This window comes from Salvelinus namaycush, chromosome 27, assembly GCF_016432855.1.
Source record: "Salvelinus namaycush isolate Seneca chromosome 27, SaNama_1.0, whole genome shotgun sequence".
Classification (NCBI taxonomy): Eukaryota; Metazoa; Chordata; class Actinopteri; order Salmoniformes; family Salmonidae; genus Salvelinus; species Salvelinus namaycush.
The window spans coordinates 23,480,478-23,493,853 of record NC_052333.1 but is presented as its reverse complement, the minus strand read 5'-3'; the positions used below and the strand labels follow the sequence as shown (position 1 = coordinate 23,493,853).

Here is a 13,376-nt window from a genome sequence, read left to right as displayed (position 1 = left end):
GGTGAGGGAGAACATTAAACCAAACTAGCATGAAGCACTACTGTCTACCTTTATCAATGAATGAAAAGCATTTAGACCTTTATAAATGAATGGCAAATAACCAGCTCCAAAACATCAGAACTGAGTTTAGTCAAACTCAAATATGTTTCAGTGGCATGGAATGAAGAGAATTTAGTATAAATAGCCAACACAGCTGAGAATTAGTGTAGCCTACATCTCACTGCTGAGAAGGCTGTGCACAGACCACATTTACACAAACATCATAGTGGTTCAATTAAACCTCATGGGATCCCCAAGACACAGCGGGCCATGTCTAGACTTGACAGTTCATGCCGCTTTGGTATTCTGATCATCGAGTTCTGATCATGGAATTCCGAAAGCGTCAGGAGTCTACACCTACATGTAAATGAGTCTACAGTGTCCAGTGTGTCCGGACTCTCTTTTCCCGCCAATATTCAAATGCCAGTATGCATTCTACAAACGGTGGAATAGGCTAAATTATAATAAAATCACAACTGATGGCAGTAGCTAACCTCTGTAGTTAGCCAGCAAGCAATGCTAAAGGGATTGCAAATGAATGAGCATATCTCTAGTCAAACAAATGAGTTTTTCTTCTAAATATGAACTAGCTGGCTAGCATTGATGAGGCCTGCAAACATGTTCCTCGGTGCTTGGAATGCATTTCTGGAGACTGGTGGGAGGAGTGCTGGACGTCACCCACTGTATGCGCGTTCGGTAGCCTGACTGCATTCAGACGAAGGAGAAATTCCCACACAATGCATCCCTGACCACCTGATGTGGTCAGCCATATTTGAACACAATTAGACCACAAAGCGACTTTTGTACATCTAGACCAGTCTTTTCAATGCGATCTTTGTATTCTGATAGTAGGAGTCGCATGGAAGTGTCAAGTGTAGACACGACCTGAGAAACTACAAGTCAAAGGCATTGTGAGTTTCTCTGGAGTGGGGAAAGAAAAGGGGGAAGGGAGGCAGACTGACAGTTTCACGGTACTGTGGTTTGAGGACAGACAGAACAGGGCACACATCTGTAGCTGTCGCTCACAACCAAGCAGAGCGATTGACAGCCAGGGGGATCCATGCAGCACCGTGCTCCCAGAGCCATGTTCACAGTCAATTAGTAGTGGGGAGAAGAAAAAAAATATATATATATATATATATATTTTTTTTTAAACTTGGCTCATGGGAGAGCACAGGGGTAGCAGGAGGGTTACTCTTACCCCAAAACATAGGAGTATTCTGCACTCTGCAGCTCCCATCATGCACCATCACTGCGGTTGGGGAGCTGTGTTGATGCAAGCGTGAGGCCGGGCCCCAGCACAGCCAGTAGAGCGCTGACTGAGCTGAGAGACGCAAAGCTGCTTTGTCCCGTTTGTAAACGTCCAGGGTCAGAGGGTTCACAGCATACAAACGCTGTGCTTAACCCCCTAACCGACCTACCAGCCATGTTCCAGGAATCAAAACAATAGCAGCAGAAAATGTCATTTGTTTTTCCTCAGCACTACGGTTACTCAATATAGTCCAGGCGTTTGACCATCATATTTCAACCGTATTAATTTTATTCACACGCTATTCTCCTTTGACGTTCAAACAAAGTAGGCCTGAAAATGACCCATAACAATGGACTCCATTTCTCTGATGGAGAGAGAAGTTATTTACAACAGGAGAAAAAAAGCCAGACAGCCAGCAGCAGCCGTGGCTTCAACAGATTCATGCCCCATAAAAATAGCAGTGGATGGATTTCAGAGAGTAGAGTCGCCTGCCAGATGCTGGGAGACTAAATGATTATGTTAGGTTATAGTCGCACTACACGGCTCTGTTAGCTGGAGGAAAACAACTATCAGGGCCAACAGAAATTAAGTGGAGGATTTCATGTGGTTTAATGAAGCTGTGAGCTCTGCTCTCCTGCAGCAGGCCCAGTGTCACCAACAGGACACACTGTGGATGACAGATACAAGCAGCTAGTGATTAGCTGGCCTGGACTTCACAGGCCAGTTTGACTGGGAGGGAGAAACCTCAACTGTCACCAAAACGCTCTCTTTCTGCAGAGACAATGAGTGGACTGGTAGAGTGAAGCTCAAAAGAGATGGCTGCAGGAGAGAAGGCTGAGTGTAATGCTAACTGTCAGGGAGATAAGATTAGCCGTTACTTTGCTGGTAATGGAGGAGACCGCAGCAGAACAGACAGTTGACAGGAAGCTGACCACAGAGGGGCCCCAGCCTGGCTCTACACCATGCTACTGCTCTGGGCTCACAAACGCTCACTGATATGGACATGCATCCAACACAGTGTTGGCTTCTTACACCACAGCCTTTAAATCTAATAGCCAACAGAAACTAATAGAGAAAAAGGTCCATGCCAGTATAGCCCAAACACATATTTTTTGCATCTCTTGTTCTGGCAATTATCACATACTGTAGAAACGTCGTTGGGAGGAAAGATGTTTGATACGCTTTTTACACAACCCACTGCTGAGAAAATCATGATGAAAGTGGCCATTCAGAGTGCAGGGCTATATGACTGTAGATTACAGTGGGCCAGCCTGCTCCCAGACACAAAGCCAGGTGTTTAGTGGAGCTGCTCAGGTTGTTTGGGGCTCACAACACTAAAGCCCCTCGCTTGCACAGAGCTACAGAAAACAGGCAATTAAGAAGTGATTTTCACCTCATAGCTTGGCCCGTTTCCTCACAAAGAACCACGCTGCAGCCTGGGGAGGAGAGGAGATGCCCAGGGAAGGAGCTGCAGGGGTAGGACAGGGTGGTGTTACTGGGAGGCAGCGTACTGTGGGGCCGTGCGCAAAATATTATGATGTATGAGAAACGATTAGATCAGATACAGAAGGGAGGGAGGGAAGGGTCCCCAGCAGGCTAGAGAGAGAGGAGCAGCAGGGTTGATTCATACTATCCCTTTCTCACTCCTTCCTTCCTTCTCATTCTCTCCCTCTAGTTGGTAATTGAGCTCAAAGGGATCCTGTGGAGGTGAAATGTACTTTGTCTCAGGCACACAGACAAACCTGGTTGCCACGGAGACAGAGACACCTAGTTACCACGGTGTCACCGCTTACAGGATCCTCTGCCAACGTCACAGTAAACAGGAGAACCAGTCACACACCTACTGTCCTGTCAGGCCAAGTCACAGACACAAAGCCACACACCAAACCATGGCTGCTGCCTCAGTCTGTGGGTCTGGCAGATTGTCCAGTGATAAAGGTACTCAGACACTCCTCCTTCAAGGTTGGCAAATGGTTCCACTTAACTATGTCTGAGCACCAAGCCAAGTAAGACCATTCAATACTCAGAGGAAACTAAATGGCTGCCTCTCCTCCACTTGCTCTCCATTCGGGTAGTAAAGTAAATGTGGCAACAATGACTGATAGGAGTAATAATGCCTCAGTTGATTTCAGTGGAACTGTCATTTACAGTACCAGGTAATGGTTTTCTGGTTTCATTCAAAATACAATAGTGTGATATTAAAGGGAACAGGCCTCAAACAGCTAGTTCTGTCAGGAAATGCCTTAGTTGTGAAATACCTAAAATAACACAAGAGTGTAAATTGCCACACATTTCATACCAAAGTAAGTCATGCCTCTCAGCCTGTTACCTACAAACACCCCTCAGTACAGTCTGTGCAAAGCTACTTTACAGTCTAACTTCATCTCTCCACTATGTTCAGACACTGGAGTGTCGTGTCTGAAAACAGACCGATGGACGCTCCATTCTGCCCAGACTCCAGCAGTTGCTATAGTAACGGAGTGGCTAGGCCCCCTCCGATGGCATGAATAAAAAATAAATAAAAAAAACACTAGGTGACTCCCAGATTCAGTTTACATTACATGGCAGAGTTGGTTTGGATTGAACTTCTATGATTACCAACTGAAGCCTTACTAAATCGCATACTCTGTCCTCAGTCACACAGTATACTATAGACCTAGATAGACATCTATAGGCCTAAATGGCTGTAGTGTAAATCTGCTGAAATTTACCAATGTAATGAGATTTAAGCAAGGCTGTACAGTATATGGATCTGACGTGATCAACATTAAGATCAGTATCTAGACCCGGCTCTGTCATTAGCAACGGTAAAGATTGAAATTCTACCCACAACAGACCCCAATTTAATTATTTCTATCCTCTTTAGTTCTCAGACTAAAAACCACAACCTGTGACAGTGCTTCCTTTGGGAGGGTTATTTGATCCAGGGCCAGGGCCAGCCTTTCAGCCTGGGCTTTGGCTCCCTTCCCTGGGTGTACCAAACACTACAGTCCCCTGCTGTGAGGCCTAGTGAAAACTTAGCAGCTAGAAGTGTCATTAAAATTCTGCCATTATACAGAGAGATCAGAGGCATTACTTTTGACTGAATCAGATTTCTGACAATTCTTCTATTTTAAATATTAATCCCACTGTTGGGTCATAATGAACATCTGTCAACGTTCTTTATGAAACCACATATTGTGAATAATCTTTATACGTTTCAGGCCGCCAAGACAACAGCAGCTATCTAATGGCATGTGAGGGACAGAATGTGTGGCTAACCAAACTCCTGGCCTCATGTGTTTAGCTGACCCACAGGGACAAAGCACAGGGTGCCTGTTTATGGTGAGAGAGGGAGAGGCGAGGTGAGGTATTCCAACAGTTTACACTCCATCTATCTGGGGAAGCTTCCAATGTTTCCTTTGGCAGTTTGAAGCCAAACAACAAAATGTGGGACGAATGCAGCGAGGAGGGAGTGGAGAGAAGAAACCACCAAGGAGACGGATCTCCCGCCAAACAGATGAATACAAACACACTACAGACAAATATACACGAGTGTTGTAAGCAGCAAGATATCCCACCGCCAACCCCTCCACAGCAGTTTAGAGGAGATTCTCTGGCTCAGCGGGAGAGAACTGCCGTAGCTTCTGCTCTCATACTGATCCCACTGGAAACGGTGCCGCTCTGCTCTTTGCACCTGGCTGAGTAATGACACTGAGGGAATAAAAATATATATATAAAAAAAACAACAGTATTCTATTACCAGACAAGATGGCGCAGGAGACTAATGTGTTTCTCATGGTGCTGGAGCACAGAGCGGTAACTAACTCGCCTCCATTCACCAAAAAAAAAAAAAAAGCTTCAGTTTCTTGCCTCCCCACCTTTGAGCTGTGCAAGTCCCCCCCCCCCGCCACTCGGTCCCCACAAAGCCAATGCAGCCCACCCAACTACTCCAGCAGATTATAGTGAGAAGAGTACACACTGCAGCCACTTACTGCACAAGCTCATTACTGTAGTAAATCGAGAGGCGAGCTGCCACCCAGAGTTAGGCCTGTCCTCAGAAGGGGGGGGCGACGCTTGTTGAAAAGGCTGCATTAACATGCACTGAGGGAGAGGACATCTTTCAGAAAACGACACCGGCTTGTTCAAGGGCCTCAAATGACTGCAATAAAAATGTAAATAAAGAAATACCTTCATCACCACAGTAAATATGACATCTGACTAATGCTTTGACTCCAACTTAACCCGTGGATAAGTCAGTGTGCCAATCTAACACAGCAGTGGACAAAGGTCCATGTGGGGGTCTCTGGCAGGAAACAGATATTATACAGCTACACATGAAATATAACCATTATATACACCACTACAAACATCATTGCATCACCGATTTATATAGAATAAATTGGTGGAAACCTAGAACCCCAAACTACATAATGAGAGTTTTGTAATGAGTGCACTATGATTCAAAACTAAGACATGAGTAAATACGAGTCCTATAAACCAGGTATAACACAGCTGTGTAATCTGATGGTCAACTATATTTAGACATTGAGTATAATGATTTATAAATAATGTTGAATAACAATATATGGCTAAAATAGCCTCCTCGCTGCCCATTCAGCAGCTCATCACGCATCAAGGCATTAGGAGTCTGTAACGTGGATCAATATAGTCAGAATGGAACCTCTATTGCTTTATCCCTGGAGGCTTACTGCTGCCTGATGAAGGTAAGTCAGTGGTAGAAAGGGATCTAGAGATAATACCGGATTGACCGAGAGTGTATAACTGATGTGTCCAGCCCCAGCTCAACCATAGAAGCAGTCCATGCACTCTCTCCGCAGGGTCGGTACAACACAGATGTTTCGGGTTTTCAACCTAACTTCCGTTTGCCCTAAAGAACAGATGTAGGGACACCGCTGAGGCGTCTTTTTACGCCTGCTATGTTAGGTTAGTGGTTGGATGGCAGGACACTGCAGTACTAATGGTTCCATTAGGCTTTACAGTCAGTAGAGACTCCGTAGAAGTCTACCGCACTCTGAACACAACCCTCACCAGCTGAATGGGTTCAGCTAAGGTGTCTTGTTCATAATGCCCTCCATGCTCCCCTGTTCTGCCCTCCAGTCACACCCATGCAGCCTACCTACTGCCGTCAAGTGTCCTCCCACCTCAGGGTTGAAGCATGTTGAGGCAAAACCAAAGACATCTAAAAATGCTGATTCAGCTCCTCAGGGATTCAGAACAGATAAGCTTTGGCTGCCACATACACACACATACTGTGTAGTGCAGCTTGTGTCCCTCTCAGGGCAGTCCAGCCAAACCCACAGGAGTAGGAAGACATAAATCATGTAGCAAAATGAAGCAGTGCATTCAGTGAGAATGTGGTGTACATGAGTCTCATACATACATATATTCTGAATAGTCCTCCAATACAGCAATGTCAGACAGTCTCATCTCAGAATAATCACACATATGATAGAGTATATTTCAGCACATGATTACAATATCAAACAGTACATAGGAACACATCCTCCTCAGCACAGATATGGAGTCATTATCCATGGTATCAACACAGTCACCCCCCATTTGTATGATATTACAGCAGTTCATCTGCCTGGTACAGTACGTATGGCACTACCCTGGTAGTTTAATAAAATAGTGAGCCTGGCTGGTAGTTTGCCCATAAAGAGGTTGGTCTAATGAACAGAAAAGGAACTGTGGCCCTGTGCAGAGATAGTGCCGAGATGGTAACAGCTGATAAGAGATAGGTCACATTACATAACAGGGTAACAGGGGCAGGGTGCGTGAAGTAAAGCTGTCATAAAATCAGGGATAGACAGAATGGAGAATAGGAGGCGATGGGCTGGCTGCAGCTGATCACTGGCGGCCCAAATTAAATTCGGCAGTTTGGGGAGCTCCCGTAACGACGCAGTAAAGTGGAACATTGTCTGTTGGCAGACAGCAAAACACTGAGAACTGAATAAATCCATCAATAAATGCAACAGCATCAAAAGGCTGTGTCTGCCAGTTCCCTCTCTCCACGTACTGTGGAGATCCAGCTCTCCACGTACTGTGGAGTCAGTGGTCCCGCCGATATAAAGGAGGATAAAACTATGATTAATACTAAGAATGCTTGAGCAAGAAGGTGGAGGGTAGTGGTGTAGAATGAGGTGTCTGAAACCTTCCTGTTGAAACCTACCTCACAGCATCTCACTGGCCCAGTTACAGTGCCAAGGTTCCTCAGGGCGGAACTGTGAACTCTGCTGTGTTACACACGGGAAGAAAACGAGGATTTTAAAAAGACCAACTGCATTAAAACAGAAGGTTAAATGAAGCACATTCAGGCTCAGACCCACAAACTCTCATGGGTGGATATGAGGCACAAATTTAAATAGTAAAGCTGAAGGACTGGGGAGGGAGAGAGGGGAGGGAACGTTTACAGGCCTCGACCCCGGCCCCCTCTATTTGTGTTTCCTCTTTTTGTGCTCAACACACTGCAGTGGATTTTTCAACTTGGCCCTCATCAGTTGTGTGCCCGATGAAACAAACACTGACAGCTTCTTTACATTTGTAAAGACCCCTGCAGCAGCTGTGCTTATCCCACCACACAGCCAAGCTCTATCCCAGCACACAGAGGCCAGCCCAGCGCCACAAAGCCTGAATCAGAGGCAGCTCTATCCCACCACACATCCTGAGAACAGCCTAGTCAGGACAAAATGGCCCTGGCTGCACGTCTCCTCTCAGTGGTATGTTCAGATAAACACCACAAATCTAGCAAACGCTGCTACCCAAATGAGTTATTACACCCCCGCCAAATTCACTGAATATACAGATATATCATTTCAGAGAGTGAGAGTGTTTGTGCCTCTAAAAAATGGTTTTTTGGGGGGGTTAACTTGTGTCTTATCTAAGGAGCAGCAACTGCCTTGTCTGCTTTATAAGAAGTGTTTTTCCCCCCTGATGTATGTATTTAATAACATGGATGGAGCACATGGGGGAGAATCACAACTCACTCTTTTCCAGTGTTCCTGAGGAGCCAAGCATGGCTAATTGTCTAACGCTAATTAAGGGGACGTTAAATCAGAGGGGCCAAGAGTTGTTCTGAGGGGGAGGGTGTTGCGTTCTGAGTGGGGGGCCCTGAGGAGAGGGGGGCACCCCCAGGTTGTTTTGTCGTTCGCATGGTTTGGTCCGACCAGATTTTTACCCCAGCTGCTGCAGCTCAGCAGATGTGACAGCCATGTTCCGTGCAGTCCAATTCCACACACAAACATAGCCATATAAGCATACATCTATAATTACATAAGTTATGAATAAAATATCAGACATAATTTTCAGTCTTGAGATTTCCCCAGTGTCCTTTTCGCTGTCAAATTATCTCACCTGTCCCAAAGAAAGTTGGAAATGTAGTGCATTGATTACTTTAGCATTGCAGTGAGAGTTGAGTATGTTAGGGAGAAATAGTATCACACTCTGGGGAAAGTATAGAGTATATGGACTGTAACTATATGCTTAACACTTCGGGAAATGAGTATTATTTCACCTCATAATATATAAAAAGTATAACGTTTCAATCACGTTAGAGTGGAATGTGTGGGCAAGGCCACAATCACACCTTATGAGGATCCAACTGTGCTTTCATAACTCAAGTGTTGTGGGCCATAAACAGCAGGCCCACACGTGGCCAAAATGTTTTGAGATTAAATATATGGAAATAAAAACGTGCATCATCTGAAGTTATGTTATTATTCAAAGTAGTTCATAATGACTTCACATTGTTTCCACACGAGGAAAATTCACACGAGGACACGCAGTAACGTGAGGGTTAAACTCAGCCAAGGGATGTGCCAGTGTCTCAGTTTGAGAGAGTACGTCATTGGTTAGTTTACGCCTGTTTTAAAACTCAATTTAAAAATATTTTAAATCTTTTGGGTTACACAGAGGGTAAATATCTTTAAATTACCTAAATTGGTATAGCCCCTTTGACAAATTCACCGGTATTAGGTAGTTGCAGATAGAAAATGGTCGCTTCTTGCCTCCCCTTCACACGAACCTCTGCAATGCGACTGAAATACCACCTCTTTAAAATTACACAAAAAACAAGTTCGCGTTTAATATTTAACACATCGTTTAGCGGCATCCAGGGTCTCTCGTCTGCTTAAACTTAAATGCGGATTTAGAAAAAAAAATGTCCGAGAAGCTATAACATTCCTGACTCAGCAAGCTCAGGCTGCAATATATTCCATTCACTGAGATAACACAGACGTGCAACACAAAATTAAAAATGATGAGACCCTTTATCGCATATCAATGTTAGTAAACCATCAGACAAGCAACTCCTCCTGAACGTTCCACTACGATTGTATACTGATAAATTCTTCGCAAATGTTAAATTGCCTAACCCCTGCGTCCTCTTCCTACCGAGAAAATTAAAGAGCCACAGTCCACTCATGGTCGGACTGTGCTTTTCAGTTACAGTCAAGTCACGTCAACATAACTAAAGTGAATGTTGTTATGATATCCAACAGCAAAACAAATGTTAATTTATAAATGCCACAGTGTATAGAGGGCTGCTCAGGATGGGGGTATGCAACCCGGAATCAGCCATGGGAGATATGGCGGTCTCTCTTCATGGCTCTGAAAGGAACTAAAGGAGAAAAATATATTCTGAAAACAAGTAGCCAGCTCCAGTGTAAAATTCTGACTTAAATTGTTGTGTGAGGTTTATTCATTTCTCGTACAGTGATGATTCCTCAATGCGCATTGCCCTTCCATGGCGAGTTAATAATCAAATAAATAGCCTTGTCTGATGTTTAAGAACTGAAGCAACATAGACACTGTATACATATAACAGACTCTTTAAAATCAAAGACGTCTAATTGATAACACATTCTACAACTTCAATATCTGAAAGGCAATTCGACTCCAATAGGCCACAGCTGTGTAATGGTAACCTTTCTACTCCGTGATCGAAGTGGATGCATTTTCTTCGAAACAGGCGAACTGAACGTGCAAACTTGTAAAGGTCAAATTATGTTATGCACATAGGACAATAATAGGAAAGTAGCTACTCACGTATTTCTTTTGGATGATATTCCTCTTGGGTCTTTCCTTGCTCATTCTGCAATCCAAAATATTTTGCTAAAGAGAGAATGGCCACATGAATTTCTTTCTTTGACTCTCGCTTCTCCCGGAGCACACCAAACACAATTTAAATCCCCGGTCTGTTGGGAGCTCTCTGGCTTCGTAGAATCCCCACTCAGGGTTTCCCTCGACGATCTGGTTTTCGTCGTTAGATTCCAAATTAAAGGTCCACGACGAACAGAGACAACCCAAAAACAAACTCACGTCGGCATAACATACTCAAAACAATTCACAACAAATAACTTCCATTCGCAAAAACCCCTCGGCGTTCTCTGTCCCGGCTATCCTGACATGAATATTCTAAAGGTATTAGTCTTGTTTTAAAAGTCAGATCTTGTTTGAGAAGAGGATATCAATCGAACCAAATAAATAAATAAAATAAAAAAGGTTCGATGTCCCGTTTTGGCTGGAGCTATCAGACGACGACTGTTGGCTACTCCAGCGCCGCTGCTATTCTGAACGAGGCGTGCTTCTTTCTTTCCCAGGTTCAGCCTATCACATCCGTTACCATGGACAGCGGCAACTTTAAAAGACCGTTTTTCGGGCACCGGGTAAAAATTATTTTACAAAACGGGAGATGAATAATATATCACGGATAAAGTAGCCTACTTTGTTCGAAGGAATCGGATCCCCACACGTAGGCTAGTTGGTTCTTTGAAAATTGCAAGTTACCACGTGTTTCCTATTTCTCCTCAGTGGCTTGAGCTATCAAGTGAAAAGCGGATCTGGATTCCATTCATATTTAGTGTGCAAATTAGCAACCTTGTTTCAAGCCCTCAATCTATGTAATGGCAATGCTACAAATTAATCAATAATATTCTGTTGCCAAAGTAAATACTGTTTTTAGCCCACAGGCCTACATTCACCTTCAGAATGGCATTGTGCATTGAGGTAAGGAAGGTGAAGTCAAGTAAACCTTACATCACAGCTACCATATTATTTTGGGGAATCTTATCAAATGTAAATGTGATTTTTTTCTTCTAAGATTTAAGATTTTCAAAACTAGCTTCCTTGTTAAATTCACTCCAGCTGTGCACAACTTTTGGCAGACTCACTAAACACCGTTGAGAAATGGTCACCAGAATCCGAGATTATGCTACAGGACTGCTTTTGAGACTAACATTGACAAGCTAACCACCTCCATCACTGGAAAATGCATTGGCTACATTGTCCCCACATGAGGGTTTGTTGCTTCCCCAATCAAAAGCCCTGGATTAGCACTGAGAGTGGCACTAAATTGAAGGACTACACAACCCTGAGGCGACTTCCAAGGATATGAATAAGTACAAGACGTCCTGCTATGACCTCCACAGAGTCATCAAATGAGAAAATTGACAATATAGCAATAAGGTGGAATCATACTACACAGGCTCCGACGCCCGTCGCTTGTGGCAGGGGCTACAGCCCAATACGGATTCAAAAGGAAAAAGCAACCGTGATCTGCCCAACGATGCCTCTCTACCAGACGAACTCAATGCATTTTATGCACGCTTTGACAACAACATCGAGCCGGGTGTGAGGGCCGTCACCAACCCAGAGGATTGGGTGATCTTGCTCTCCGAGGCCGACATGAGAAAAGTCTTTAAGCAGGTCAACACCCGCAAGGCCGCGGGCCCAGACGGTATTCTAGGGCGCGTTCTCAGAGCATGCGCAGAACAGCTGGCAGGCATATTCATGGTAATTTTCAACTTCTCCTTGTCCCAGTCTGTAATCCACACATGTTTTAAGATGACCACCATTATTCCTGGCCCCAAGAACTGTAAGGCTTCACGCCACAATGACTACCACCCTGTAGCACTCACTTCTGTAATCATGAAGTGCTTTGAGAGGCTGGTTATGGCACACATTAACTCCACCATCCCAGACACCCTAAACCCAATTTGCATACCGCCTCAACTGATCCATAAATGACACAATCTCAATTGCTCACCACAATGCCCTCACCCACCTAGATTGCAGGAATACCTATCTGAGAATGCTGTTCATTGACTACAGCTTAACGTTCAACGCCATTGTCCCCTCTAAACTCGTCACCAAGCTTAGGACACTGGGTCTGAACACCTCCCTCTACAACTGGATCCTGAACTTCCTGACAGGCAACCCCGGGTGGTGAGGGTAGGCAACATCCCCTCTGCCACACAGACCCTCAACACAGGTGCCCCACAGGGATGTGTGCTTACTCCCCTCCTGTACCCCTGTTCACCCATGACTGCGGGGCCACGCACGACTTCAACACTATCATCAAGTTGGCTGACGACACGACGGTGGTAGGCCTGATCACCGGCGATGATGAGTCAGCCTACAGAGAGGAGGTCAGTGACCTGCCGGTGTGGTGCCAGAGCAACAACCTCTCTCTCAATGTCAGTAAGACCACGGAGCTGATCGTGGCCTACAGGAAACAGGGGGATGAGCACACCCCCATCCACATGCCCCGATCCACCCACATTGGCTGCAGTGGAGCAGGTCGAGAGCTTCAAGTTCCTCTGTGTCCAAAGCACTAAAGACGTAAAATGGTCGAAATAAGCACGCACAGTCGTGAAGAAGGCACGACAGCACCTCGTTCCCCTCAGGAGGTTGAAATGGTTTGACATGGGCCCTTAAATCCACAAAAAGTTCTATAGCTGTACCACTGAGAGCATCTTGACTAGCTGCATCACTGCCTGGTATGGCAGTACCACCACCATCGATCCAATGGCGCTACAAAGGGTAGTGCGAACAGCCCAGTACATCACTGGGGCCGAGCTCCCTGCCATCCAAGACAGCTATATCAGGTGGTGTGGAAGGAAGGCCTGGAAAATCGTTAAAGACTCCAACTACCCAAGCCATAGTCTATTCTCTCTGCTTCACATTGTCAAGCGGTACCAGTTTATCAAGTCTGACACTAACAGGCTCTTGAACAGCTTCTATCCCCAAGCAATAAGACTGATACATAGACTATCTGAGTTAACATTGTATCTTTATAGACCTT

At 45.0% G+C, this 13,376-nt stretch overlaps 1 protein-coding gene across 2 annotated transcripts in view; it reads right to left on the bottom strand.

Moving 5' to 3' along the window:
* LOC120022477 (protein Jumonji-like) overlaps positions 1 to 10,836 on the bottom strand; it is a 92,433-nt gene extending 81,597 nt beyond the window's left edge. For both annotated transcript variants that reach the window (XM_038966395.1, XM_038966397.1), the window contains exon 1: positions 10,340 to 10,836. In XM_038966395.1, coding sequence (XP_038822323.1) covers positions 10,340 to 10,384 — 45 coding nt within the window. In that variant the 5' untranslated portion in view covers positions 10,385 to 10,836. The remainder of the gene's footprint in view (positions 1 to 10,339) is intronic.
* Between the last annotated feature and the right edge of the window lie 2,540 nt (positions 10,837 to 13,376).